The sequence below is a fragment of the Lepidochelys kempii genome, chromosome 3, assembly GCF_965140285.1.
Source record: "Lepidochelys kempii isolate rLepKem1 chromosome 3, rLepKem1.hap1, whole genome shotgun sequence".
Taxonomy (NCBI): domain Eukaryota; kingdom Metazoa; phylum Chordata; order Testudines; family Cheloniidae; genus Lepidochelys; species Lepidochelys kempii.
This window is the reverse complement of record NC_136382.1, coordinates 18,944,130-18,970,002: the sequence shown is the minus strand read 5'-3', so window position 1 is coordinate 18,970,002 and position 25,873 is coordinate 18,944,130. Positions and strand designations below refer to the sequence as shown.

The window sequence follows — 25,873 nt, the reverse complement described above, 5'->3', positions numbered from 1 at the left end:
CTCTCCACCGGCTTAAGTATTTTGCTGAATTGGGACCTACAGCAGGAAGGTGCTTTTCCCTTTTAAGGTTTGAAAAGAAAACATCTGGTGTTCTATCCAGAGTCTTATCCGTGGTCAGAGCTACAGCTGGGTATTATTTGAATTTAATTTACGGAAAATATATCCTAGTGTTGGAAGAAAGTGTCCTTCGTTGAAGTGCCTGTGAGGGGCATGAATAATGGCTCTGGCAGAAGGATAATTTTTAGTAAAGAATCTTTAGCTTGACTATTAACTACCCATGGCTGAAGATTATACCGTCTATGGCCAACACAGCAATATCTGCACTTGAAGCTATGGCGTGAGTACAGTAGTTGCACTTCTCTAATGGAACCCTTCTTGAAAGGTATTTCCTAAGAGTCATTTCCTTAGGATTGGAAAAGCTCCTAGGAAGTTAAGAGGAAATCTGTTATCTAAGGCTAGTTCCTTTCTGTGAGTGAACTATAATCCATTTAACAACAGCTTTAGCTGTATCTTTGCATTTCAATAAGCCTTAGTTTTAGAGGAATTTTGTTCTGTTCAGAAATTTTAAATCCAGCTATTGTTCTTTAAAGGTTGCAATATTGTGAGATACAATGGATATATGGAAGTTTGCATTATTATCTGGCTTATGAAAACATTTTTGGGAAACAGAATATTAACTGTGATTTGAGAGTGAAAAATTCATTTAATGCTCAGGGTATCTTTTTCAAAGGCACCAGCTGAGTACACATTCTCCTAGGACTTCATATTCATAAGAAGCCTTCAGAAATCTTAGATAAAGAAAATGCAATAACCCCTCACCCCATATACATATATGGAAATAACTGGAGATTACTTTTAAATAAAATTTCAAAGAGATTCTGGCACCCATCTTCTGTGCGGTTCTTGACATAAACAGGATTGTCCCCAACAGCAACAACACATCTGTCTTGACGATTTAGTGAAATTAAAGTAATCTCAATACTTCATTTATTTTCTTGTATAAACTACATGTCACCACTTCTAGGCACATGTATGTTGAACATAAAACACAACTCACTGTCACAGTATCAACTCCGGATGCCTATATTAGTGGACATATTAGAAATGTCTATGATAGAGCTGGCGAAAGGATTTTAAAAAACCCACATATTAATGTAAATTTAAATTCAGATCCACCAACTCAAGGAAACTCCTGCTAGAACAGGATTTGAAACATGCCCTGAAGGATAACCACTACAGGCTGGATCAAACCAATAGAGATAGTGAATTCCAGAGTATGTGCAAAGCATGATGTCTCGAATAAGTTTTACATTCGTTTCTATCTTGTTTTTATTCACGTGAGGGAGGGGCTAGAAGGTATTCATTTTTCAAAAGAATGTTTATGGGGGGAAAATGTGTTCTTGTTTTCAATGAAATTATTTTTAAACATTTTGTTTAAATACCTGTTGGGGTATTTTATGTGTTGCCTATTAATACAATAATAATACTTTGCACATCTTTAGCGTGTCACAACCATTTAATAAGCCTAACTAAACCCATGTGATGGGGAATTACCCCATTTTAGTTAAACTGAAGCAGAAAAAAGTTAAGTGACTTATCCAATGGGACACACTGAATCAGTGACAGCCCTGGGAATGGATTCTGGGAGTCCTGACTAGTCCCGTTCTTTCAGCCTGTGGATAACAGTGCCTTTTGTTTTTCACATGGGCTGCAGTTCTAGGTGATGAGTTAGATGACAAATAACTTTGATTTTTTAGTGTAATAACTGCAGCAGTTACTGCTATAGCTATATTTATTTCAGATACTGTTTGTGTACAGTACATTGGCAGCTGTGCTGTGTAAAAGCTGAAACACTTTGTCTTGTTCCTTCTTTGACATCTTTTATAATCTCCTTTTAAAATTGTCTTTATTATTGATATTTAAGGTCTCATGGCTGCATCTTCTGATTTATAAAGTTAAGTTTCAGATGTTTGGACCTTTTGTTACATTCAATCTTAGTTGAGAAGAGGATTATGGATTTATATGATTTCCTGCATTCAGGACAATTAATCACCAATCCTATAAATCCAAGGATTTAATACTTTTGAAATTTCCAGTCAATTTATTCCAAATCTCTGTATACTTATACAGAGCTATTCATTTTTATTTTGCCACAATGCTCTAATTGTACTGTTAATAGCTGCAGAATGGCTGAATTGTATTGATTGTGTCTGATTTAAGGTGCTGCTCCTGCAAAATGTTGCATACAGGTAGATCCCAGTGCCTGCACAGAGCCCCATTGACTTTAGGGATTTGTCCATGCAATACCTAGCAGGGTGGAGGTTGTTAGATTGTAAAGTGGAGGAAACTAGAACTTCTTCTGTGTTTGAAAGCACCAAGCACATTGCGGTCACTCAGAAACAACATAAAATATGTGAATGTGACATTATTCAATGAAGTATATAACTAATTAATATGGTATATGTTTAGCCACAGGACCAACTCCTACTGTTGTGTAAGACATGTAAATGATCTGAAACATCCTTCCCCAGTGAGAAGGGTATTTCTTGCATCACTCAACCCTCCCTTATAACATCTCCAAGCTACTGTGATGTTTGGATCTGGCTCAGAACTTCATGGCTTAGGACCTCTGTACTATTGACAACTTTTATAAGATACCGTACCTGACTGCAGTACGCGTCTCACGTGCACCCAGTGCTGAGGTAATGAATCGCTCACATTTGTTATAGATTAGATGAATAATTCATGACTTTGTGGTTAAACAACTTTGGAGGTGTCCAAGGAATCAATGCTCACTAGTGCATTTTGATTCCTTTTTGCACAGCAGGTGTTCTTCTGAAAGAGCAGTATGTTGTTTACTAGATTAAAGTATTTAATTTTATAGGTAGAAATCCTGGAACCTTGTTTACAGAGAAGCTTGCAATCCTCTTTTGTCCATACCTAATCTAGCTGGGTTGACGCTTAAGATCTCCATCTGCACACAGTTTTTATATGCAACAATAGATGAAAGCCCACAGGAACACACTCTTACATATTTTCTTTATAGTCAATTCTTAAACTGATAATAGTGTAGTAATTGGATTGTGTTTAGACTTTAACTATATATATGCCATGAACACTAAAACTGATTTGTTAACGACAATGTATTTTAAATTGCTGTATTCTTTGCAAGTGAACAAAGAACCATTTCCTATTTGAAGGAGAAAGTCTAGTAAGTTTCCTGACAACATTAAGCAATGAACTTGACTAATTCTAAATCCTTATTAATTTAACATAATCCCACTAGTAGAGACACACAAATGTGGTGGCCATTGGTGTACCCCAACAAACTTTCCAAGGCTTTTATAGAAGAGTAAAGACAGGGTAGAAGGCAAGGAGCAAATTGTGGGTGGGGAAGGTGGTAATACTCTTGTAGTAGATGTTCCAAATCTTGATCACACATGATCATTGGGTTCAGCTTCCACACAGTGGGATCTAAATATATTGTGAGGTTTGCTAGGATTCTCAGGTGTGGTTTCCCTGCAGTGCTGCTTGGATGGCCTACTGGACTTTTAGGTCTTAGCTCCCCCTTGAAATGATGCAGATGCCTTGCTGGGCTCAGTACCTTTTTGGTCCAAGAGGAAAAAAAACCTGGTATCTCCGAGGCCCACCTACTCATGGTGTCAAAATTTGAGGCTGCCATTAGTAAGTGGTACAGATCTTCATAATATGATTGCCCCTTTCCTTTCTTACATGCTTTGAGGAGCAGGGAAACAGTTAATAATGTTGACATTTAAAGAATCCTCGTTACACACCTGAATTAATCCCTCATTGAGATGAATATGCTATTCCACACCTCTTAAAGGTATAATATAGTCTTAGATTCCCTGCTAGTTCAGGCATAGTTGTATGGGTTACATTTTCAAGGTCACATCAGCAGGCACATAGGCTAAGAGAGCTACAAGACAAATTTCTGTGTTCCATTCTAATTTGAAAACAACTAGAAAAAGTTTCCAAATTTTGCATGTGAATATTTGTTATGTTTAGGAGTAATAAAACAATCCAAACCACAAAACACTACCATAAGTGTCTGAAAAATTTCTTCCCCACATACTTAGTTATCATCTGCTAACATTGTTGTGGCATCACAATAAAGTGTCACATATGGTTCAAAGGGCTGATCTTGGGATAGGAGTGAAACAGTAGATGTCTCAGACTCACTGTTTACATGCCAATCCTAGAAACATTTGTACCTGCTTTCCAGAAACAGTATAACTATACAAGTGCTAGCATGAAAAGGGCTCAAGTTTTCATGGCATGATAAATATGCCCAAACCCTGTTACGCTGGTGCTTATACCATTACCAGCACTGTTGGAAAAGAGGCATAAAATTTTCTTGTATAGATAAGACAATTTGTCCTAAGAGTTTCTGAATAAAAACTGTGAGGAGTTCAGGATCTGACCACCCGTTTGGTTTTTTTGCCTCCAATAAAGAAAAAAAAAGGCAGAATTGTCTACTTATTTTTTATTATATGAGTTCTCCTGTAGTCTAAAACCATAAACAAATCAGAGGCAAGATGGTAAGGAAGCCCTTTTTCTGAACCTTGAAAGCCAGATGTCCAGCCACAGACACAAAGGCCTGGGCTATGATTTCTAGCCAAAAAAAAAACAAACATTGAGAACACATATTGCTGAGTAGAAGAGCGCTAGTTTCCAAACTTGGCGTAAAGGGCCAAATAAATAAGAGTCAAGATTTATCAAGTGATGAACCCAACAGAATTGTATAAGATCTAGTTACAAGAAAAACTCAACAGATATATCAATTGTAATACACAGACAGTTACGTAAAGGCTCCCATCCCATGTGACAAAGATTTTAAAACTGTCCAACTATAACAGCTACTATCATCTTAATTCAAAATCACGTTTTACTGGTTGACTGTTCTGAAGAGCTGCTGCTGTCTAGACTTTTAGAAGAATGTTCTCTTAAGACTTCCAAAGAACTAGTGATATCCAGACTTTCTGAAGAAATGGGTCTATACCCTTCTGTAGAACTGATGATATCCAAAGTTTTGGAAGAATGGGTGCTACAGCCATTTGAACTGGCATCTCTTATGATTATCTCCTGCATGGATCCGAATGTTAATGGAACAAAGCCTTCACTGTCAGTTGTGAGAACAATCCAGGTTGAACCTATGAGGACATTAAAATATCTATTTATTAACAATACTTTTTTTTGCAACTCAGTATATTTTAGGCATAAATAATATTACCCAATACTGACCCTTTTATGCAACACAAAATCTGAAAATTGAATTTTACAAGAAATGAATGTGTACTGTTTTTTCTAGCTAACCCTAGAGGTGAGATAAACTGGATTTTCTCTGAAAGAAAATACATGTATTGTTGTGTAATATGCTGTTGACTGAAAATTAGACAACAGCTGTGAAAAAGCCAGTTCTCTCAGGCCAACTTTCCGACCAGAAGCCAAAGCTACAACACATATCTTGACACAACTTTAGATTAGGCATCGGGAATGAAATTCTGAACAACAAGATCCAGATGTGCCTTTTTCTTCTTTTCTGGTCTCCTGTTCAAATTAAATATTCATTGGTCAAGTCAACAGAATATTTAAAACAAGATAAAGCAATACGTAAACCAGTACTCAGTCTCTTACAAGTTATAAATAGTTATACATTTAGTGCCAACAGTGCTAAATAAGATCAACTACCTACTATACTCTTGACATTTGAGTTAATATTTTAAGTAAAACCCAACCCAACTCCCAATTTGGCATAAAAGCCCCATCCTGGATACCAGGCTAGCCTTCTGGTCTCTCTGAGTGCAGCCCCTCTGATGTCAGGCCTTTTGCATTTATCTGTCCCTGGGTGGAATTCTGCAATTCTCGCACTCTTACACCAGGACATGAGCTATAGTGTATCAGCTATACACAACTGTGTATCAACTGTGGGTACCAAGCAGGTCTGACTGGGTTTGGCACCTATATTTCTTCCCTTGTGCGTGTCTCTGCAGAGAAAGGCAACAAAAAATGATTAAGGGTATGGAACAGCTTCCATTTGAACAGAGGTTAAAAAGACTGGGGCTGTTCAGCTTAGAAAGGAGACAACTAAGGGGGGAATATGATAGAGGTCTATGAATATCATAAATGGTGTGGAGAAAGTGCATTAAGGAAGTGTTGTTTATCACGTAATACAAGATTCAGAGGTCGCCCAATGAACTTACTAGGCAGGTTTAAAACAAACATAAGGAAGTACTACTTTCCACAATGCATAGTCAACCTGTGGAACTCATTTATTGCTGAGGGAATTCTGTGCCAAAAACTTAAATTCTCTACCAAAAAATTTAAAAATCTGCAAAATTCTGCATATTTTATTTGTCAAAATAACACTATATAATCACACCAGTTTCAATTATTTTGGTAATTTATTTCAAAATACCTGCCAGCAACTATGTCAGTAACAATACAGACAACAAAAAAAATCCCCACAGGAGTAGAGAGTTAAAGAAACCCCTATGACAACCAAGTTCCTGTTTCTCTGCCCCCTCCTCCCCAGAGCCCAGCAGTGGGGGCCAGACACCCACACTCCCTTCCCCTAGAGCCCAGCTGTGGGATGCCCGCCCCCCAGCCAGACACCTGTGTCCCCCCCTCAGCCCAGATGCAGGGCACCCCCCCAGCCCAAACACACTCAACCCCTCTATCCCGGAGCGCAATTGCAGGGCACCGCCCCAACCCAGACACAGGCACCCCTTACCCCCCAGAAATCCAGAGAGAGAAACAGACTGATGCTGGGTCCTGGGCTTGTACTACGTTTCCTGCACGCTGCCTCCTTCCTCCAGGGCATGCCAGGTACTGCAACTGCTGGGAACTCTCCAGCTCCTCCTCCTCCCCCTCCCTTCAGCAGTGTCTTTGGGCTTGTCTACACTTACATTTTACAGCGCTCTAACTTGCTGGCTCAGGGGGGTGAAAAATCAGACATAGCCTTCTATTTGCGAGCCGGGCTCTGCTGGGTCCAGCGGCCCCTAGTGGCAGCCAGCAGCTCTGCAGCACATTTCTATGAGGGGCAAAAAGGAAATTCTGCGCAGAACATTAATTCTGCACAAATTGCGCAGTGGTGCAGAATTTCCCCAGGAGTAACTCATTCAAGCCAAAAGTATGACTGGGTTAAAAAAAAACCAATGAGATAATTTTAGAAGGGAAAAATTCTTCAAGTCCCAAATCTCTGGGCCTGTTGCTATTTCATGTAATATTCTTATTAGTGTTACACTACATACATGCTTTCAAACTGTAAAAATGTTACTGGATCAGAGGTGTATACTTTTGCTAATTTTCACATCCAGTAAGCAAGTCTTTTCATATTTCATCTCATCACTTTTGCCCTCACAAAATAAAACTGATTTGAAAAAAAAAGTTAGTCCAGTAAGCACATTTCCCAGCTGCTCCATTTACTTCTATTATGTAACACATTACAAGAAATGTCACAAAAAGATTACAGTTTAAAAGCACATGAACTTTAATCTTATGCTTAATGCCTCATTTGAACCTCACTTTACGATTCAGGCATTTGAAGACACTATTACTAGTATGAGTAATATAGCCAGTAATATGGCTTATGTTCATTTAAAAAATGACAAAAACCATGATTCTTTTTCTACTGAAAAAAAGAACTTTTATCAAAAAGGCATGATTAGTTATATTGTCTAGACATAAAATAGAGGCCCTAATCACTGGTGGTCATCAAAGATTCCAGGGGCCTCCTTGTAAAAGAAGTTATGTTAATCTCACTATCCTGGACGAATTTCAGTTTAGGTAATTAGATGCTGCATTTCCAAAATTTGTCTGCTTTTCCCTAGTGGACTTGCCATAAACGTCTGTGTGCGCCACTGTGTGCTGTTCAATAATCACCATGTTTCACCAGAGAGATGGCTGCATCTCAGTGGTGGCTGAAGAAATAACTTGTTATAGAGTATAAAGGGTTTTTTTTTAAATCTCTCAGTATTCAAGGTACCTTATAAATACAAAATTGTGTTAATAATCTTTCCTAGAATGTAGGCACTGGTGAATGATGCAGAATGATTTTATCTAGTCATAGGAATATAAAATATATCTGAACTCTAACCACCATGTACTGAAAAATCAGTACTCCTGAAAGTATGAAGCAGTAACCTCCATCTTTACCAGCTGCGAACAGCAACATGCCAATGGACTTTTCCTGCAGGTGTTAAACTCTAGTTGTTGGAAAATACTGTACAGAAAATTTCCATCAGAGAAACATTTCATATCTCAAAGATGTATGTTTTATATCTTTGCCACAAAGAAAACATCAGGTTGGATGTGGGGTATGTGTGGGGTGAATAGATAATGGCAGAGAAGAAAAATATATATATATAAGATTGATTTCTCCAGCCATTGTCAAACAGAAAAACAAGCATAACAAAATCCCCAAAGCTGCCTTTGCTGTGTTAAAAAAGAACTACAAAATTTGGTTATATGAGAGTAGATAATGAAGTTGACAGGTTAAAATATTGAACAGGGTTTCCAAGAGATGATTAATTCAGACAACCAGACCTGTCAGTCAGAATTCTCTTTGTAAAAGAGCTAAAAAGTCTGAATAAAAAAGGGGATAGATATGATTTTCCTGCACCACCACCTGTTAGTTAAAACAAAGGCAAATTAACATAACAAAGCTTTGAACAGGAAATCTAGATTTTAGGTAAAAAGGAACTAATTTTAATACAAGAAAATAAATTGGGTATGTTCTTTATATATTGTCATTGTTTTTTACACCTTGTCTTTTTTCTAAATAAGACTGTATTTGTTGCTAATGCAAACTGAGAATGTCACATATCTGAACTTCATTGTATTGGATGAACAGAACTTACCATGTTGCATTTCAACAAGAGAGAGACTGAAAATCTGCTGAACTATACTTAGACGGAGTTTACCATCACATAGAATAACAGCTCGCCTTTCACCTACCGCACTTCCAGAAAGTTGCTTCTGTGGATACAAGGAAGAAAACATTAGGTATGGCTGAGTATGTTTTAGTTACAGAGCTATTAAAATATGACAGTTTAATCAAAACACCATCACACAGATTTGTTTTCAACAATAGTGCCACTTGCAAAAATCAAATACTACATTTATCTGGACCAACTAGTTTGCAAGGGTTATGGCCTGAAATCCCTTTATTTATGATGAAAACATCAATGAGCAATGGTAGCAAAGTAACTAAAATATAAGGTTAGTGTGCATGCGGATGGAGGATGAGAGATCATGCCACATGGCTGACATGGAAACATGGTAGGAGTTCATCCTCACTTAGTCCAATTTTTTGTTGCTGTTTTTATTAATATTTGTTTATTGGCAACTTTCAATTTATGCCTTTCTGTAACTAAAACTGACTTTATTTCAGTCAGTTTCTCTTTCTTCTTCAAATGCAACAAGGCTTATTTAGCACATACCATAGGGAGAAAATGTTTAAACCCAAACAATTGTTTTCACTGACTTTTTAAAAAACTCATGAATTTATTTCTGTTTATTAATGGAGTTTGTAATTCCCTCCCCATCCCCCCACTCTCTAAGACTGAATGTAGTCTAGTCTACCTATAAGTACCACTGTCCAAATACAGTCTTCAGAACGTGTCTCCCACATGGCAGGTGAACAGGTTTTTAAATCTACCCAGAAGATAAGTCATTATCAAGGCTATGTACTGTGAGTGAATGTAATTTTATCCTACATAAAGTAGCCAGAGCACTTATAAGAATTCCCTGAGAACCCTTAATGTCTCTGTCAGGGAAAACATTACAAGGCGAATCCTGTCCCCTCTTCTGTGCTGTCGAAGGACGCACATTGAAAAAACAGTTCAGTTACATTTCATGTGGGAGCTTGGAGGTGCACAGGAGTTGTTTATCTAGCTACCACTGCCCCACAAAGCCACTTCATTGCCTGGGGTCGGGGAAGAGGAAAGAAGAAATCATTCTTTCATCGTTGCCCTTCTTTAAATCCACAATCTGGCAGTGCTCAGATAGCCTAGGTTTGGATGCATCTGAGTAGCAACTGACTCTAAACATGATATTGTGGTGATCCATGTTTATTGTGTCAATGATTTCCATAGTAAATATACTCAGTATACTGGTAAAAAGTTATATTTTCTAACTGTTAGGTTTCACACTAAACCTGTGATCTGAAAGGCAAACTGAGTTCTTTCCTTCTCACAAAATTATAAGTGAAGAAGGATCTACAGGACACATTGTATACTTAGTTAAACTTGTGCAACCCCTTTGCATAGGTACAACTCAACTGGCTAGATTTCAATTTCAGATAGATCCAGTAAATCTTTGGTTTTGGATCCCAACAATTGTTTAAACTCTTAAAAAATTAATGAGGGTAGCAACTAAAAGTTGCCATCCATGGGAGTATGTTTAATTACCTAGAATTTTTAGATGTGAAAAGCATTTCTTTTTAAATATGGAAGAGCACTAGAACTTAATAGAACTTCATCAGAAGGCCCTGATCTTGTAACTGAATCTGTATATGTGGACCCATGCACTGAAGTAAATGGGAATCCACAAAGGTGCAGGGGCTTGGATCTGGCTGTAGGATATGAGCGTAAGAGAGAAGGTGGAGATAGTGAATAGCAGAAACTCATTAATAGGGAAATCGTATCATTTACATTGTTTAAAATCTGCAGAATAATGGAACCATTGTTGGCATAAATTGAACCCTATTAATAGTTAAACTATAACATTATCTTTACTTCTTTTTTAAAATATGGCCCTATGTGCACTACATGCACCAGTGATGAAAATAAAGTATGGATGAAAAACAGTGAAGCAATATACTTGTGAAATGGCAATATTTTTAGCTTAAAATCTTATGAGATGTCAAATATTTTAATCTTTTTTTATTTCCTATCAGGGAAATCTGACAATAGACAATTCTGTTAGCACCATGACCATAGATAGGGACTGGTATACAAGCTGGTAAAACATCTCTTCTGCATAGGAATTAAAGTCCCAATCCTTTTTATACCACATAGAAATTAAGGCCCTAATTAAATCCAACTGAATGTAATCGGATTTCTCATGTTTGTAAAGTTAAACACATGAATAACTGTTTGCAAGAGTCTCATTCCAGATTATGCCCAATAAGGCCCCACTCCTGCAGAGCTATACATTTTAAAGATATCTGTAATCTTAAAATATATGTCCACAAACAGATTTTACACTGAGCTTTCAGCATTAAAAGTTACCTGATAAGTGATGTTAATAAAAGAGGGCTCCTGAGAAGACGGGTATGCTGGAAGAAATTTCTTCCTGGATTTTAGAAGTTCTGTTAGCTCAGAAAGGTGATGCTGTACTTCTGTAAAATTGCCACATAATTTTTCTATGTTCTTAGATAAATAACTTGCTTCTTTTTCACCTAGCAGACTGTTATTTTTAGGAGAATTTGAAATTTCAGGAACTACATCCGCTTGTCCTTTTGGAGATGCTGGTCTGTTAGAAAATGCAGTAGGTGTTCTAAGCCCATGCAGGACCAATGATCGATTAATTGGTTCAACATCCAAAATTTCCAGAGCTGGAGGAAAATCCATGGAAATCTTTCTTTCTTCGATGTCTCTCACACTTGACAACAGGCGTTGCTCATAAGTAGGGCTTTTAATTTCTTCAATAAGTTTTCTTCTGCTACTAGGAGATTGAATAATAGCATGACCTGGTATCAGGAGTTCGCTACTTAGAGGATGAACTTCTGTAGAGAAAATTTCTGGTGGCTCTCTTTTCACAGGTATGTTCAAAAAGGCATTCAAACTGGAATTACCACTAGTTCCTGCAGATGCTGAAGAACCCTCTTCAAAACTTATTTCTTTGATCATCAAACGGATGACATACTTGTCTGACCTTGAAGATGGCAGAAATGCAGGGTCAGTGAATTTCTGCTTTCCAACTAAAATCAATAACAATTTATCGGTCAGGAAGCATAAGCCCTTTGGTCTTTCACTTTTCTCAAGCTGAATTTGTTGAATATTGGGTAAATGGGATGAAGTCAAAGAATAGACCAAAATAATGTTACAAGTATTGGAGGCTACTGACACAGTATGAGTTTTATGATCAAAAGCCATTATGTCAGGGACCAGAATGCCTGGGATGCTGACTTTCCTGGTAGTGGTAACCTTCCTTTCAAAAGTCACCAAAATCAGGTGTGAAGAGTCCTGGCCGCTTCCTGTTAGATAATCCTTGTGCCTAAGATGGATAAGGGGACTGGAACTAAGTCTTTGTTTGCTGGAAAGGATATGGGTTAGATCCACAGGAGCTGATGAAGGAGAAGGTCCTGAAACAATAGGCACAGATTTTTCTGAGTCTAGTGATTTTTTCCCCACATCTATGGAGAACTCTTCATCACCACATAACAAGGTAGACGGTGAAGGAAAAGAATTTGTTTCATCACCAGCTGGGACTTCAAATGCAATACCTGAATTTAAGCCGCAGATCTTATCTAACGGAAGCTCAGTAGCAACAGCAACTTGGGAATCCAGAGTAGCTTCTACAGCACAGATGTAGCCTCCCACATCAAATACTGGGCAAAAGAAGCAAGCAATTAAAGTTTTCTGAACATCATCCCATATGTAGGAATGAAGAGCACTGCCTATAGCAACTACTAAGCGATTGCCTTCCTTAGTCCAACAAGCGCAGTGGATGAGACCACTACCTTTTATATCAGCTTTAATTCTGGAGTTGTTGCGACGAACAGAGTGTAAGACGGAGGCATCCCGCGTAGTAAGCACAGCCAAGATCTCTTTCTTTGGATGCCACACACAGCCCTGGGGAAGCACTGGAAATGGATCACCCGTTTCACAAATCTGAGAAACCAGGAGTTTATTCCTTTCTGACATGTTATAGCTCAGCTGCCAAATAGTGATGTGCTTTTTATGCTGAACAGCAAGCAGAGTTGTGGTGTCTGTAGTACATGGGCCCCAGTAAAGCCCATGAACATGTTCAAACTGACCAATAACACTCGAGTCACCAAACTTTGGTTCTCCATTGTGAAGGTGTAAAGCAGTCAGTATCACTTGCTTCCCATCCGTCCAGGCAATACCATGCACAGGGTGGATTGCCTGATACAAAGCATTAAGGCCAGTTCTCAGAAGTTTTCCTTTTCCCAGCTCCATTCTTTCTAGTGAGAGGCATCTGTAATTATTGAAAACAAGTGATACATTAATCTAGAGACTTTGATCACAACTCTGCAGTTAAATGCATTATATTGTATCAGGTAAGTCGGAGATGGAGAAAAAACCACTAAGTCATCTACCATATATCATCCTGCCAATGCAGCATTGTTCCTTTCAGTACATTTTCTAGTATTTGTATCTGTCCTGGGGGCAGTGTTGATATTCTCACTAAACTCCAACTGTCAAAGTTCAGGGTAACTGCACCTGCATTCCCCCTCTGTGGTCCAAAAAGGCCACTTGCTCTCAGACTTCCAGCCCCCAGGCTTCACCTCTCTTGGGTGGAGACCCGCATCTCCCTCCTGACCAGGGTTTTTCCAGGCTGCACAATTCTCTTCCTACACTGTGAGTTCCCCTGCGAGTCAGACAGCCAAAGGAGGCCTGCTTTGCTTCCTCCTCAAAGGTTAAAAACAGTATAATTGCCCATAGTTTAACTAGAGCGGGGTCAGTCAATTGCTCCTGTTTGAGCTGGAAGGCTGAACTCAGCCTGGTCACTATGGCCCACTTCCCCCCAGCCTGAGGTCAGCACTCTGCATGGTCGCAAGCCATACAGTCACACTTTTAGACAGCTATCTAAGGGTCAGGGCTCTTCCAGCCAGCTGGGAGCACCATTCTCTGCCTGTCTCCACTCCAGCAAGCAAAGAAAGTTTGCTGAAGGGGTTGCTCAGCAACCACCCACCTTCCTCTTCCCTTTGCAGGGGCAGAAATCAGTGGCTCTCTTATGTTGCTCCCCAGGCGTCTGGAGGAGAGGCGGCAGCAGAGATTCCTGGCTGGGCTCTCTGGTCCAGTCAGCTCTTGTCCTGGTTTTGTGCCTCAGCATAATTTTGAATTAGTCATAGCTGGCTCTAATTGGCTAGTCGTGCCAACTTCACCCACAACATGGCTACTCCTATCAACAGACCAACTGCGTAAAGGAAAGTAGGGAGGCAAAAATATTGGGGTTCAACATACAGCTGTGAACATAACCAATAAAACACCATGTTTTAAATGTCTTCAAGAAACAAAAACAAAAATTAGCCTCTCTCATGTGCAAGCTGAGTAGAATACAAAACTAATAAAACACCATAAATGAATCATAGAATATCAGGGTTGGAAGGGACCTCAGGAGGTCATCTAGCCCAACCCCCTGCTCAAAGCAGGACCAATCCCCAACTAAATCATCCCAGCCAGGGCTTTGTCAAGTCTGACCTTAAAAACCTCAAAGGAAGGAGATTCCACCACCTCCCTAGGTAACGCATTCCAGTGCTTCACCACCCTCCTAGTGAAAAAGTTTTTTCCTAATATCCAACCTCAACCTCCCCTACTGCAACTTGAGACCGTTACTCCTTTTTCTATCATCTGCTACCACTGAGAACAGCCTAGATCCATCCTCTTTGGAACCCCCTTTTCAGGTAGTTGAAAGCAGCTATCAAATCCCCCCTCACTCTTCTCTTCTGCAGACTAAACAATCCCAGTTCCCTCAGCCTCTCCTCATAAAGCATGTGCTCCAGCCCCCTAATGGTGTTCAATTAATTCAGTTTTAATACTCGCATGTGTCACAAGTAAAGACATTTTTTACAAATGTGATTGTTTGATAGTGTATATTAAAGTCATTTTGAGCTGTGTGACAAAAGGCACTCAGTGTGCTGTCTTGGAGCTTTTTCTACAAGGCACGGCCTCTTTTTTTTTTTTTTAATTTGTCTACAGAGACCAACGCAAACAGGACAGGGCAAACCAATCCTTTATATAATAGTTAATGGATTTAACCTCACAACAGCACTTCTGAGGGAGGCATTACAGTCTCCATCTCATAGATGGGGAAACTGAGGCTCTAAGGTTTGTGGCTTGATTTTCAGTGGTTCCAAGCACCTGAATTGCCCAAAGCAAGTAGGTGTTCATCATCTGTGAAAATCCACTAGTACCTTGCACAAGGCCACAGCAGAAATCTGTGACAGAGATGGAAGTGGAAACTAGTTCTTCTGTGCTTTAAAGACAAAGCCATTTTTCCTTTCACTCTAATTGCATAGATTAGTGGTTCTCAAACTTTTTCAGTGTAGACAGACTGTCTTATGGCTCACCGCCCCTCTCATTCACAATTGCATGGACCAACTCTCCTCTCATTTGTGATCATATAACATCTGTGCAGCAGTTACTGCAATTGCTTACATGTAAAACTAATATTAGGAAAGTAATCTATTTTATTTATAATTTGATGGTATATTTACTAGGTAGAAACAAGAAGAGTTAAAGCCACTTTACTACCAAGCTCCCAAAGACTACCAGAAAGATCTATCACAGCGGAACAGTGTAGCTTTAGGACAGCATGCCATGAAACTGGTGCTCCCTGCTTCTGCACCACTCTTCTACTTAGGGCCACCCAATGTGAGTCTTGTTCACTTGTGTTGCTGGAGAGAACACTGGGCTCTTAATGATTTGTTACACAATATTCCTAGGGCTTGTCTACATTTAAAACGCTACAGCACCACAGCTGTAGCACTTCAATGTAGATGATCCCTATGCCGATAGGAAGGATTCTCCCATCAGCATAGGTAATCCAGCTCCCGAAAGGTAGTAGCTAGTCGACAGAAGAATTCTTCCGTCAACCTAGCACTGTCTACACAAGAACTTAGGCTGGCTTAACTACTCCGCTCAGGGGTGTGCATTTGTCACACAACTGACCACAGCAGTTAAACCAACATAATTTACTAGTGAAGACCAGGCCGTAGACCAGTTGTGGGAAGCCTGCAGCCCGCACATGGCCCACCAGGGTAATCTGCTGGCGGGCTGTGAGACAGTTTGTTTACATTGACTGTTCGCAGGCATGGCTGCCTGCCTGCAACTCCCAGTGGCCGTGGTTCACCGTTCCCATTCCACTGCCTTAGATACTAGGAAGCAGCAGCAACCATACAGCCCATCTAGCTCTACTAATCTACCTAACCTTCCACCTTCTCAGAATTCAGGTAAAACTGATCTCAGTCTTACTAAGTGACTAGCATTAACCAGTAAGACTAAAACTGCTAGCTGCTCATTCTTAAATATTCTGCATTACATGGAAACTCTGGTAGGTGATATTGACAGGTACCTCTTGCAAGAGAGATGCTAACAGCCAGTCAGATATAATAAGCCACCTATACCATATGGACATTTCAGCCTGTTGCAGAGGTAAACAAGAAATTTTCACCTATCATCAACAGACCTGAAAAAATGTAGCACAAAAAATGGCCCATTAGTTTTATCTCCTTCCCTGTACCTGTCATCCTTCATAATAAACAGTACTGTATAATTGTAAGATACTGACAAACTATCGAGATTTATTTTGCCACTTTAAAAATGAGCATGATACAACAGATTAAAAAACAGGATTAGCAACTCCTGTAATCTACCCCCAGCTCTGACTCTGTAACCCTGAGTAAGTAACTTAGACCACCATTTTTAAATGTGGAAGCCTAAAGTCAGGCACCTAAATTGTACTCCTGGGGGAATTCTGTGCCACTGCACATGCGCAGAATTTATGTCCCCTGCACATTTCTTTACTTCCCTGCAAAAAAATGACTCTCTGACAGGGAAACAAAGGGAAACCACAAGAGCAGTCATGAGACCCTCCCCAGCAGTATGTTTTAGGGGCCCAGGGCTGACAGCAGAGACGTAAATCACTGTGGACCAGGAGGCAGGACTGTGGAAGACTCGGCTGGTGGCTCCTTCCCATACCAGGCTCAGCTGCTAGTCCTGGCTGCGCTGGGGAAGACAGGGCTTCCTCTTCCCTTGCACGGCATCCAGGGCCCAGTGAGATCTACCCCCAGATTTCTCTCCCAGCTGAAGGATGCTCTGCAAACTCACCCCACCCCACCCTGCTTCCTGCACCCATCACTTCTCAGCTGCAGGGGGAGGGATCCCTGTACAGGGAGCTACTCCTCCATCCGCGCAACTCCCATTCATCCAGACCCCCTCATACCCAGACCCTCCTGCAGAGCCTCACCCCCGCGCTGAACTCAAACCACCTTGACCTGGACCCCCTGCAGGGTCCCATTACCACTGCACCCAGAAACACCCAACAAGCCCCGTGCATCCAGATCCCCCCCACAGCCGGATCCCCCACTGAGCCGCCCGCACCCAGATTGCCCCACACAGAACCCTCTCAACCTACACCTAGATCCCCCCCCTACACCCCACACTAAGCCCCTCCACCCTTGGATCCTGCCTTGCTGAGTCTGCCTACCCACACCTGATGCACCTGGCACAGAGGGGAAGGGCCCTGGGGTGTTTCTGAAGCAGGCCTGGTCCTTACAGTGTGCCAGGGTTGGGTGCGGCCTCACTGCTGAGTCTGTGTCTCAAGGGGAGTTGCACAGTGATCTCCCACTGCTGTGCAGCCAGTGGTCTGTGCTCCCCAATGCCATACTGGAGCCTCCACATTTATTTGATAAATACAATTTGCAGAATTTTACAATATTGTGTGCAGAATTTTTATTATTTTTGGCGCAGAATTTTTTTTTTGGCACAGAATGCCCTTCGGCGTAAAACTGGTTGGTTTGATTTTCAGAGGTGCTGAACGCCCACCGCTTCCAAAGAGTGCAAGAGGAATCGGAGATGTCAGGCATATGAATTCAGGGTACTTATTTGGGTATCTAAATATGGGTTAAGGTGCCCAAGTTTAGGCTCCCATGTTTGACAGTGTCAGTCTTTACATCTCCCTGCCTCCATTTCGCCATGCGTCTGTGAACAGCAGCCAAGAACACACCTTCCCTGCCCTACTACTTAGCCGTAGTAGGGCAGGGAAGGATCCTGGTCCCTGTGCCTACTATGAGGCACTGTTACTGTCCTGGGGACGAGCTCTCTGCCAGCGAGGGAGACTCCTTCCCACAAGCGCTTTCTCAGACTGTAGGTGCTGGGGCGGTGGGGACAGAGCCCACGCGCTGAGCGAGATACACCCCCTCGCCCTAGTACTCCATCACGGGGCTACTGGCTGCCGGGCTGTACCCTGAAGTAGGCCACCCCCATGTCGCCTATATCCCCTGGGGCATCGGGGAGAGGGAGGGGAAGTTGGCAGGGACCGGACAGATTCGTAAACCCCTGGCCCCTCACAGCAGGGGGGTGGGCGGGCAGTAGGAGGGGTTTCCTCTCTCCTGGCACCTCCCCCCCAGAACTACACGCCCACACTGTCCGCCCCCGGCCCGCCCACACTACTTTCTCTGCCCGCCCGCCCGCCTTCTGTTCCCCACCCCTTCGCGGGCCCGCCCGCACTGCTTCTCCTTCCGTCATTTCCTTTCCGCCCCGCTTCCCTCCCACTCCCGCGCGGGCCCATGACCCCGTTTTCCTCCTTCTCGCTCCTCCCGCCCCCCACGCGCTCACGCCGCGCTCTCGGGAGCGGTCAGATATCGGGGCAGCTGCCCGCCAGCGGCTCCTCTTACCCGAGCGGCTGCTGGGCCCGGCTCCCAGCGGGTGAAAGGGCGGCGCTGGCAGCCGCAGACCGAGGCTCCGGCCGGAGGAGTGGGGACTGAGTCGTAGCACCGGGACTCTTAGCCGCTCTACCCCCACCCCTCGTCGTTTCTATGCCCCCTAGCGGCACTCTAGCCTCCTGCGTGAAGCTCTGTGATCTAGTCACGGACTCCTTGTCGGGGGAAAACTACAGCGCCCAGAATGCAATGGGGCGGGCGCGTGCTTTCCCCACACCCGCCCACACCCCGGAGGCTCATAGGGGCGGAGCCGGAGTCAGTAACCCGCCCTCTGGCTCCTGAAGTGGGCGGGGCGGGGCTACTCTCCATCTCACAAACAGCAGCCTCCCCCTGCTGCTGGGCTTGGCCCGTCCTCCCCTCCTGAAGCTCCCACCCTAGGGACCTGCCCCTGGTGGATGGTGCGAGAGGCCAGGGCAGTGCCTCATGGTGCCATAGGTCCTCTGACCAGGCCTAGCGCCTGGCCTCGCCCCGGCCTGTCCTCGCCCCAACCTGCCCGCGCCTCACGCTTCCCTGTGTTTCCCGTGGGCGCTTCACAGGCTGCATCAACAGGAGAGCACTACGGGTCCCTGCACACAGGCCTTGGTGGTGCAGTACTGGGGGTTGAACACAACATCAGGACTCTGTTATTGCATCTCACACAAGATAAAAGTGTAAAAAAGGACACACACCTGATTTATTTCTCCCCCTTTTTGGATCACCTTTAACGCAAAGTGGGGAATATAGGGAATGCAGCATCTTTGGTCCTGAATCCTCAGTCATAATATTACATAATACTTATATAGCACCATCTAAGATCTCTACAAAGACGCCTAAGTCTTACCCACACTTCCTGCAGTTGTAGACATTGCAACTTTGCCATCTCTAGACTGGACTGATTCAATGCAGTCTAGAGAATACACTTTACAGCCTTTTGAAACCTGAAGCAAATCCAAAATGTGGCAGCTCGATTGCTAAGTAATTTGCCACAAGCATGTTACATCTTTGCTTTGGCATCTGTGCTGGCAGATATAAAAAAAGTCTTAAATTCGCAGCAGAAAAGGAGGATGCTAAGAAGGCAAATGTGGTACAGACTCAGCATATCGAGAACAAAGTGAAACAACATGGCAAAGAATGTGAAGAGAAGAAAATCTACACCAATGCTGGAAGTCTGAGTAACAAGGAAGACGAATTGGAAATTCTCATTGATGAGAAGAAATTTGGTACAATTGGGATTACTGAAACCTGGTGGGATGAGTTGCATGATTGGGATGTTAAAATCACTGGTTATGCCGTGTTCAGGAAGGAGAAAGTAAGTAAAGGGTGAAAGGATGGCACTCTACATTAAAGACAATATTACTTGTTTTAGAGTTACTGATAAATCAGAACCCCAGGATCTGTTATGCATATGAATCAATCTGGTAACAGCCGAGGAGAGTCTTCTGGTGGGGGTCTGTTACCGCCAAATCAACTAGAGAACAGAATGAGTTACTCCTTAAGCACCTTTCTGTAATGTGTGGAAAGAAAAATAGTGTTACTATGTGCTTCTTCAGCTTGGGAGGAAGACGTACGCTGGAGGTCTCATGCAACCAGTAATAGAACATTATTCTAAAAGTTATAGATGATAATTTTCTAAAACAAAAGTTATTGTGCCTACTATGAGGTAACTATTTTGGACCTCATTATGATGGATAAAAATGAATTAATCATTGGACTAAAAGTTGGTGGTTACCAAATGACCAGTGATTGTGACCTGGTTACATTCAATAGGATAGAACAAAGGACAGGCCAAACCAGTAGTATACATTTAGTGCTTCAAAAGAGCTAATTTCCCCAAGATGAGGAAAATTATGAGCAAAATTGACTAGGATGAAGATTTTAGAGAGAAAAATGTGAATGAACATTGGGAATCTTTAAAGAAAAGCTTAGATAGCCAAAAAGCTATGATTCCACAACCAAGAAACAGGACAACTTTGACTAAAAGTCTATCCTTGTTCAATGGCAAAGTGCAGGCAACAATTAGAAATAAAAAAGCAATATATCACAAATGAAAAAAAGCAAAAATAGCAATTAATACAAATTAAAAGTTACAAAATGTAGACAATTGACAAGGGATGCTAGAGATATTAGAGCAGTGGTTCCCAAACTTGTTCCGCCGCTTGTGCGGGGAAAGCCCCTGGCGGGCCAGGCCAGTTTGTTTACCTGCCTTGTCCGCCGGTTCGGCCGATCGCGGCTCCCAGTGGCCGTGGTTCACGGCTCCCAGTGGCCGCGGTTTGCGGCTCCAGGCCAATGGAAGCTGTTGGAAGCGGCGGCCAGTACGTCCTTCAGCCCACGCCGCTTCCAGCAGCTCCCATTGGCCTGGACAAGCGAACTGCAGCCACTGGGAGCCACGATCGGCCAAACCTGCGGACACGACAGGTAAACAAACCGGCCAGGCCTGCCAGGGGCTTTCCCTGCACAAGCGGTGGAACAAGTTTGGGAACCACTGTATTAGGGAAAAATCCTTGGCTGGCAAAGCTAAGGACAATACGGAGGATTTTTTAAAGTTTCTTAGGAACAAAAGAAATCCTAGGAATGGTATGGGCCCATTACTAGATGGAGATGGTAAAATTATTAATAATGATGCTGAAAGGGCAGACATGTTCCATAACTATTTTTGTTCTGTATTTGGAAAGAAGCAGGATGATGTGCTTATATCACATGACAAAATACTTTCCAGTCTGTTAGCAACCGAGGAAGATGTTAAACCAGATTGACTATGGATAAACATTTTTATATTAGCAGGCCTGGATAACTTGCACCCAAGTGTCCTAAAAGAACTGGCTGAGGAGATCTCAGGCCCACAGATGTGAATTTTTAATAAATCTTGGAATACCAGGGATATACCAGGGGAGTGGCAGACTGCTAATGTTGTGCCAACATTTAAAAGCAGCAAGCAGGATGATCTAGGTAAGTATAGGGCGTTTAGCCTAACATCCAATTCAGGGAAAGTAATGGAAAAATTGAAACAGGATTCAATTAATAATGAATTGAAGGTTAGGAATATAATTAAAGCCAGTCAGCATGGTGTATGGAAACTAGGTCTTGTCAAATGAATGTGCTTTCATTTTTTCAAGAGATTACAAGTTTGGCTGATAAAAGTAAGTATGTAGATGTAATATCCTTAGACTTTGTAAGGTGTTTGACTTAGAATTGCACAATATTCTAATTAAAAACTTAACTATATACATTATCTAGAAAGCACATGTTAAATGGATTAAGAACTGGCTGACAGTCACAGATTACAGATCATTATTGAATGGTAGTGTTTCTAGTGGGGCTCTACAGTGACCACCATTTTCATCAATGATCTGGAAGTACATACAAAATCAATGCTGATAAAATATAGGGAGACACAAAGTTTGGTGGAGTGGTAAATAATGAGGACAGGGGAATCATACAAAGCAATCTGGATTTCTTGGTAAGATGGGCTCATTCTAACAAAAGGAATTTTAATGCAGCCAAATGCAAAATTATACATCTAGGCAGGGCCATCCCTTGTGGGAGTGTGGGGCCCAGAACATAGGCGCCGAGTTTCTAATCTGCTGGAGGGTGTTCTGCCTGGCTCCGCCCCGCCCCCACTCCACCGCTTCCCACAAGGCCCCACCCCTGCCCTGCTTTTTCCTACCACTGCCTCTTCCCACCCCACCTCTTCTCCACCTAGTTCCACCCCCTCTCTTGAGCGCTCTGCGCCTTTACTCCTCTCCCCTCCTCCCCAGTGCCTCCTGACGCTGTGGTCAAAACATCTGATCTGCGGTAGGCGCTGAGAGGAAGTGGGAGGTGCTGATCGGGGGGGCCTGCTGGCGGGCAGGAGGTGCTGGGGGGAGAGGATGTTCTGGTAGGGGGGGCTCTTCCTTATCCCCCCTCCCCACCTACCGTTCACCTCCTCACCCCACTCGTCCACCCGTCTCACCTCTCCACCCCCTCCTGCGGTGCCCCCCAAAGTCCGGGGCCCAGGACGGTCACCCAAGGATGGGTATCTGCATCTAGGAACAAGGAATGCATGTGATACCTACAGAATGCAGGACTCAAAAAAAGAAAAGGAGTACTTGTGGCACCTTAGAGACTAACCAATTTATTTGAGCATGAGCTTTCGTGAGCTACAGCTCACTTCATCGGATGCATGCCGTGGAAACTGCAGCAGGCTTTATTTATACACAGAGAATATGAAAAAATACCTCCTCCCATCCCACTGTCCTGCTGGTAATAGCTTATCTAAAGTGATCATCAGGTGGGCCATTTCCAGCACAAATCCAGGTTTTCTCACCCTCCACCCCCCCACACAAATTCACTCTCCTGCTGGTGAAAGCCCATCCAAAGTGACAACTCTTTACACAATGTGCATGATAATAAAGTTGGGCCATTTCCTGCACAAATCCAGGTTCTCTCACCCCCTCACCCCCCTCCCAAAAACCACACACACAAACTCACTCTCCTGCTGGTAATAGCTCATCCAAAGTGACCATTCTCCCTACAATGTGCATAATTAAGGTGGGCCATTTCCAGCACAAATCCAGGTTTTCTCACATCCCCCCCACCCCCATACACACACAAACTCACTCTCCTGCTGGTAATACAGCAGGACTGTATCCTGGAAAGCAGTCCTCTGAAAAGGATTTAGGAATCATAGTGGACAAGCAACACCATCAGTTGCCAGCCAGTGTGATGCTGCGGCTAAAAGGGCTAATGTGATTCTGGGGATGTATAAATGGCAATAGTGAGTAGGGAGTTGATTTTACCTCTGAGACCAAAACTGGAAGACTGTGTACAGTTCTAGTGTCCACATCTTAAAAGCTATGTTGAAAAATTGGAGAGGGTGCAGAAAAGAGCCACACAAACAACTTGACGACTGGAGAAAATGCTTTTCAATGAGAGACTTAAAGAGCTCAATCCGTTTAGCTAATCAAAAAGAAGATCAAGAGGTGATTTCATTACAGTGTGTAAATACAGGGAGAAAATACTGGATACTAAAGGGCACTTTAACCTTGTGGAATATGGCATGACAAGAACCAATGGCTGAAAGCTGAAGCCAGACAAATTCAATTGGAAATAAGGCACAAATTTCTAAAAGTGACTGTGATTAACAATTAGAACAAATTACCAAGAGAAGTGATGGATTCTCCATCTCTGAATGTCTTCCAATGAAGACTCAATGCCTTTTTTTGAAAGATATACTTTAATCACACACGAGTTTTTGGGCTCACTACAGGGGTAACTGCTGTAATTTAATGGTTGTCAAACTAAATGATCTGTTGATCCTTTCTGGCCTTAAACTTTATCTATGACAATCTATTGGTAACTGGATGGAATAGAAAGTGTTATTTCTGTCCTAGAAAGCTCAGAATAGCATGGGTGCTTCCTTCTTGACATGTCACCTCTTTCCTTCTGACATATTGCTTAGCTGAGATCAGCAGGAGTGCTCAAGATGAATGCAGGGAAGAGGGTTTCCTCCTCCCCTTAATATGGCTATGGTGAAAAAGATTTGTCAAACAGCAAGGTCTTGCAGTGCAACTTGAAACTGGTCAAACTCCAGTCTGATCTCCTCAGCAAGCTCATTCCATAGCTGAGAACTGGCAATGGAAATAGACTGGAAGCAGTGGAAGGATTGGAGCAAAGGAGTGAGTTGGGCTACCATATTTTGCACAAAATAGTGATTCTTCATTGCAGCAGCTTTCAGACCTAGATACTATAAGTTACAATAAACCAGTCTTGAGGTGAGTAAATAAATTTCTAATGTTAAAAAAAATCTGAAACCTCAAATATCCTCCATACCCTGCCTCTCCACAAACACACATAGAAACCGCCCCCGCAACTTTTCAGGTTATCAAAAACCATCAAAAAGGGTACAAACTCCACTTTGTTTTCCCCTCTGCAGGTCACCTTTAAAAGTAGAGAGGACAAAACATTTGTAGATGAACAACAGAGAACAATCCTGGCACAGAGATGAACGGGAAATTAAGTAGATGCATTCGTTTCTTCCATCTCTCCCCAAGATGGGAGGAATGGAGACAAAACCTGTTTGAGAGATTCTTGTCACTTTGTTTATGTTTTAGCTCTGAAAGGTGCCGAGATACCACAGTGTCATAAGAACCTGAATAGAATAGAGTAGAATGTGTAGAAGTTATGGTTTTGTGAGATTGATACTGGCGCAGTTGGGGACTGATGGGTATTTTCAAGCCATTGATTAATAAGAAAACTTTTGCTAACTTGTTTAAACAGGAAGTGTAGCTAGCCTAGCAAGTTTCTTAGCACTAGGCATTTAAGAGATTTCTACTGTAGTTTTTTTCCCTATATTTAAAGTAGTGTTTAGCCACTAGGGGGCTTTATTGGTCAATATCAGTTTGTTGAGAGAGAAACTAATTCATGAGTACAATCATATTTCTGTAACCTTACAGTGAATTGTGCTTAGATAATTTGCATACCTGTATTCTCCAAAACAACGGTTTGATGTATCCTTAGATTGAATGTTAATGGTAATATTCAGCAATTAAGGTTTTAGAACATTTTGTTTCTTCAGGCTGGGAGACCTCATTTTAACTGTGTGCCAGTAGATGTCTTCATATTAGGTATTTCTTTCTTCTTCTTCTTCTATCTACAATTATATGAGTATTCAGTTTAAAAATTCAAAATATTTTAATTTTTTTAACATATACAATATCTTAAATGCAGAACTGTAAAACAAAGTCATATATGGATGAATCAAAGACCTCACAAAACAAACATTATAAAATATTTAACATAAACATTATAAAATATTTAAATGGTATAAACATTATCATATGTCATAACAAACATTACAGTATATTTACAATTGAAATTATATCAGATGTAAGATCAATAAACTGAAATGGAATTGTGTTAGCCTACCGGAGTGCTGAGATGCTATATAGTTAATAACATTGTTTCTCAGTTATTCAATTCCCTGAATTCTGGTTATGAGTATATTATTTGCATAACCACTGAATGGTTGTTTCACAATTACAATACCGTATGTAAATCCCCGTACTGTGATTGGCTGGCAGCCATTGTTAGCCAGTCAGACAGCAGTGATTTGCATAATCACTATGGTTATTTCTTAACAATTGTACTGCAAATAAGTAAATCTCTCTGCTCCCCTTGGTTCTTCTCTTCAGAATTTTTAATCTGTTTGCCAACAACATAGATGATGCTTCAGTTTCTTCTGACCTTCAGCTGATGCTGAAATTC

At 41.9% G+C, this 25,873-nt stretch overlaps 2 protein-coding genes across 6 annotated transcripts in view; one reads left to right on the top strand and one right to left on the bottom strand.

Annotated features, from left to right (window-relative positions):
• MFSD2B (MFSD2 lysolipid transporter B, sphingolipid) overlaps positions 1-11,074 on the top strand; it is an 86,656-nt gene extending 75,582 nt beyond the window's left edge. For both annotated transcript variants that reach the window (XM_073335887.2, XM_073335879.2), the window contains one exon: positions 8,873-11,074. In XM_073335887.2, coding sequence (XP_073191988.1) covers positions 8,873-8,909 — 37 coding nt within the window. In that variant the 3' untranslated portion in view covers positions 8,910-11,074. The remainder of the gene's footprint in view (positions 1-8,872) is intronic.
• LOC140908542 (WD repeat and coiled-coil-containing protein) lies at positions 955-25,250 on the bottom strand. Of its 4 annotated transcripts, XM_073335874.2 has the most exons (6): positions 18,608-18,827; positions 16,285-16,398; positions 13,903-14,127; positions 11,253-13,185; positions 8,880-8,997; positions 955-5,171 (listed from the first exon to the last, which is right to left on the bottom strand). In XM_073335874.2, exons 4-6 carry the CDS (start codon positions 13,164-13,166, stop codon positions 4,900-4,902), a joined length of 2,304 nt encoding a protein of 767 aa, XP_073191975.1. In that variant the 5' UTR covers positions 13,167-13,185; positions 13,903-14,127; positions 16,285-16,398; positions 18,608-18,827; the 3' UTR covers positions 955-4,899. The 4 variants fall into 4 exon arrangements, with proteins under 4 accessions (XP_073191975.1, XP_073191974.1, XP_073191976.1 ...); XM_073335873.2 differs by lacking the exon at positions 16,285-16,398; XM_073335875.2 differs by lacking the exons at positions 13,903-14,127; positions 16,285-16,398; positions 18,608-18,827 and adding an exon at positions 25,090-25,250.
• Positions 25,251-25,873: the final 623 nt, after the last annotated feature.

What these genes read in the sequence shown, in the direction of transcription:
- LOC140908542 (XM_073335875.2), bottom strand. Translation starts at nt 13,166, where the DNA reads ATGGAGCTGGGAAAAGGAAAACTTCTGAGAACTGGCCTTAATGCTTTG. An exon ending in TTATTAACATCACTTATCAG is followed by an intron (nt 8,998 to 11,252) that starts GTAACTTTTAAT and finishes TTGTATCCACAG; the next exon opens with AAGCAACTTTCTGGAAGTGC. An exon ending in TCTTGTTGAAATGCAACATG is followed by an intron (nt 5,172 to 8,879) that starts GTAAGTTCTGTT and finishes ATGTCCTCATAG; the next exon opens with GTTCAACCTGGATTGTTCTC.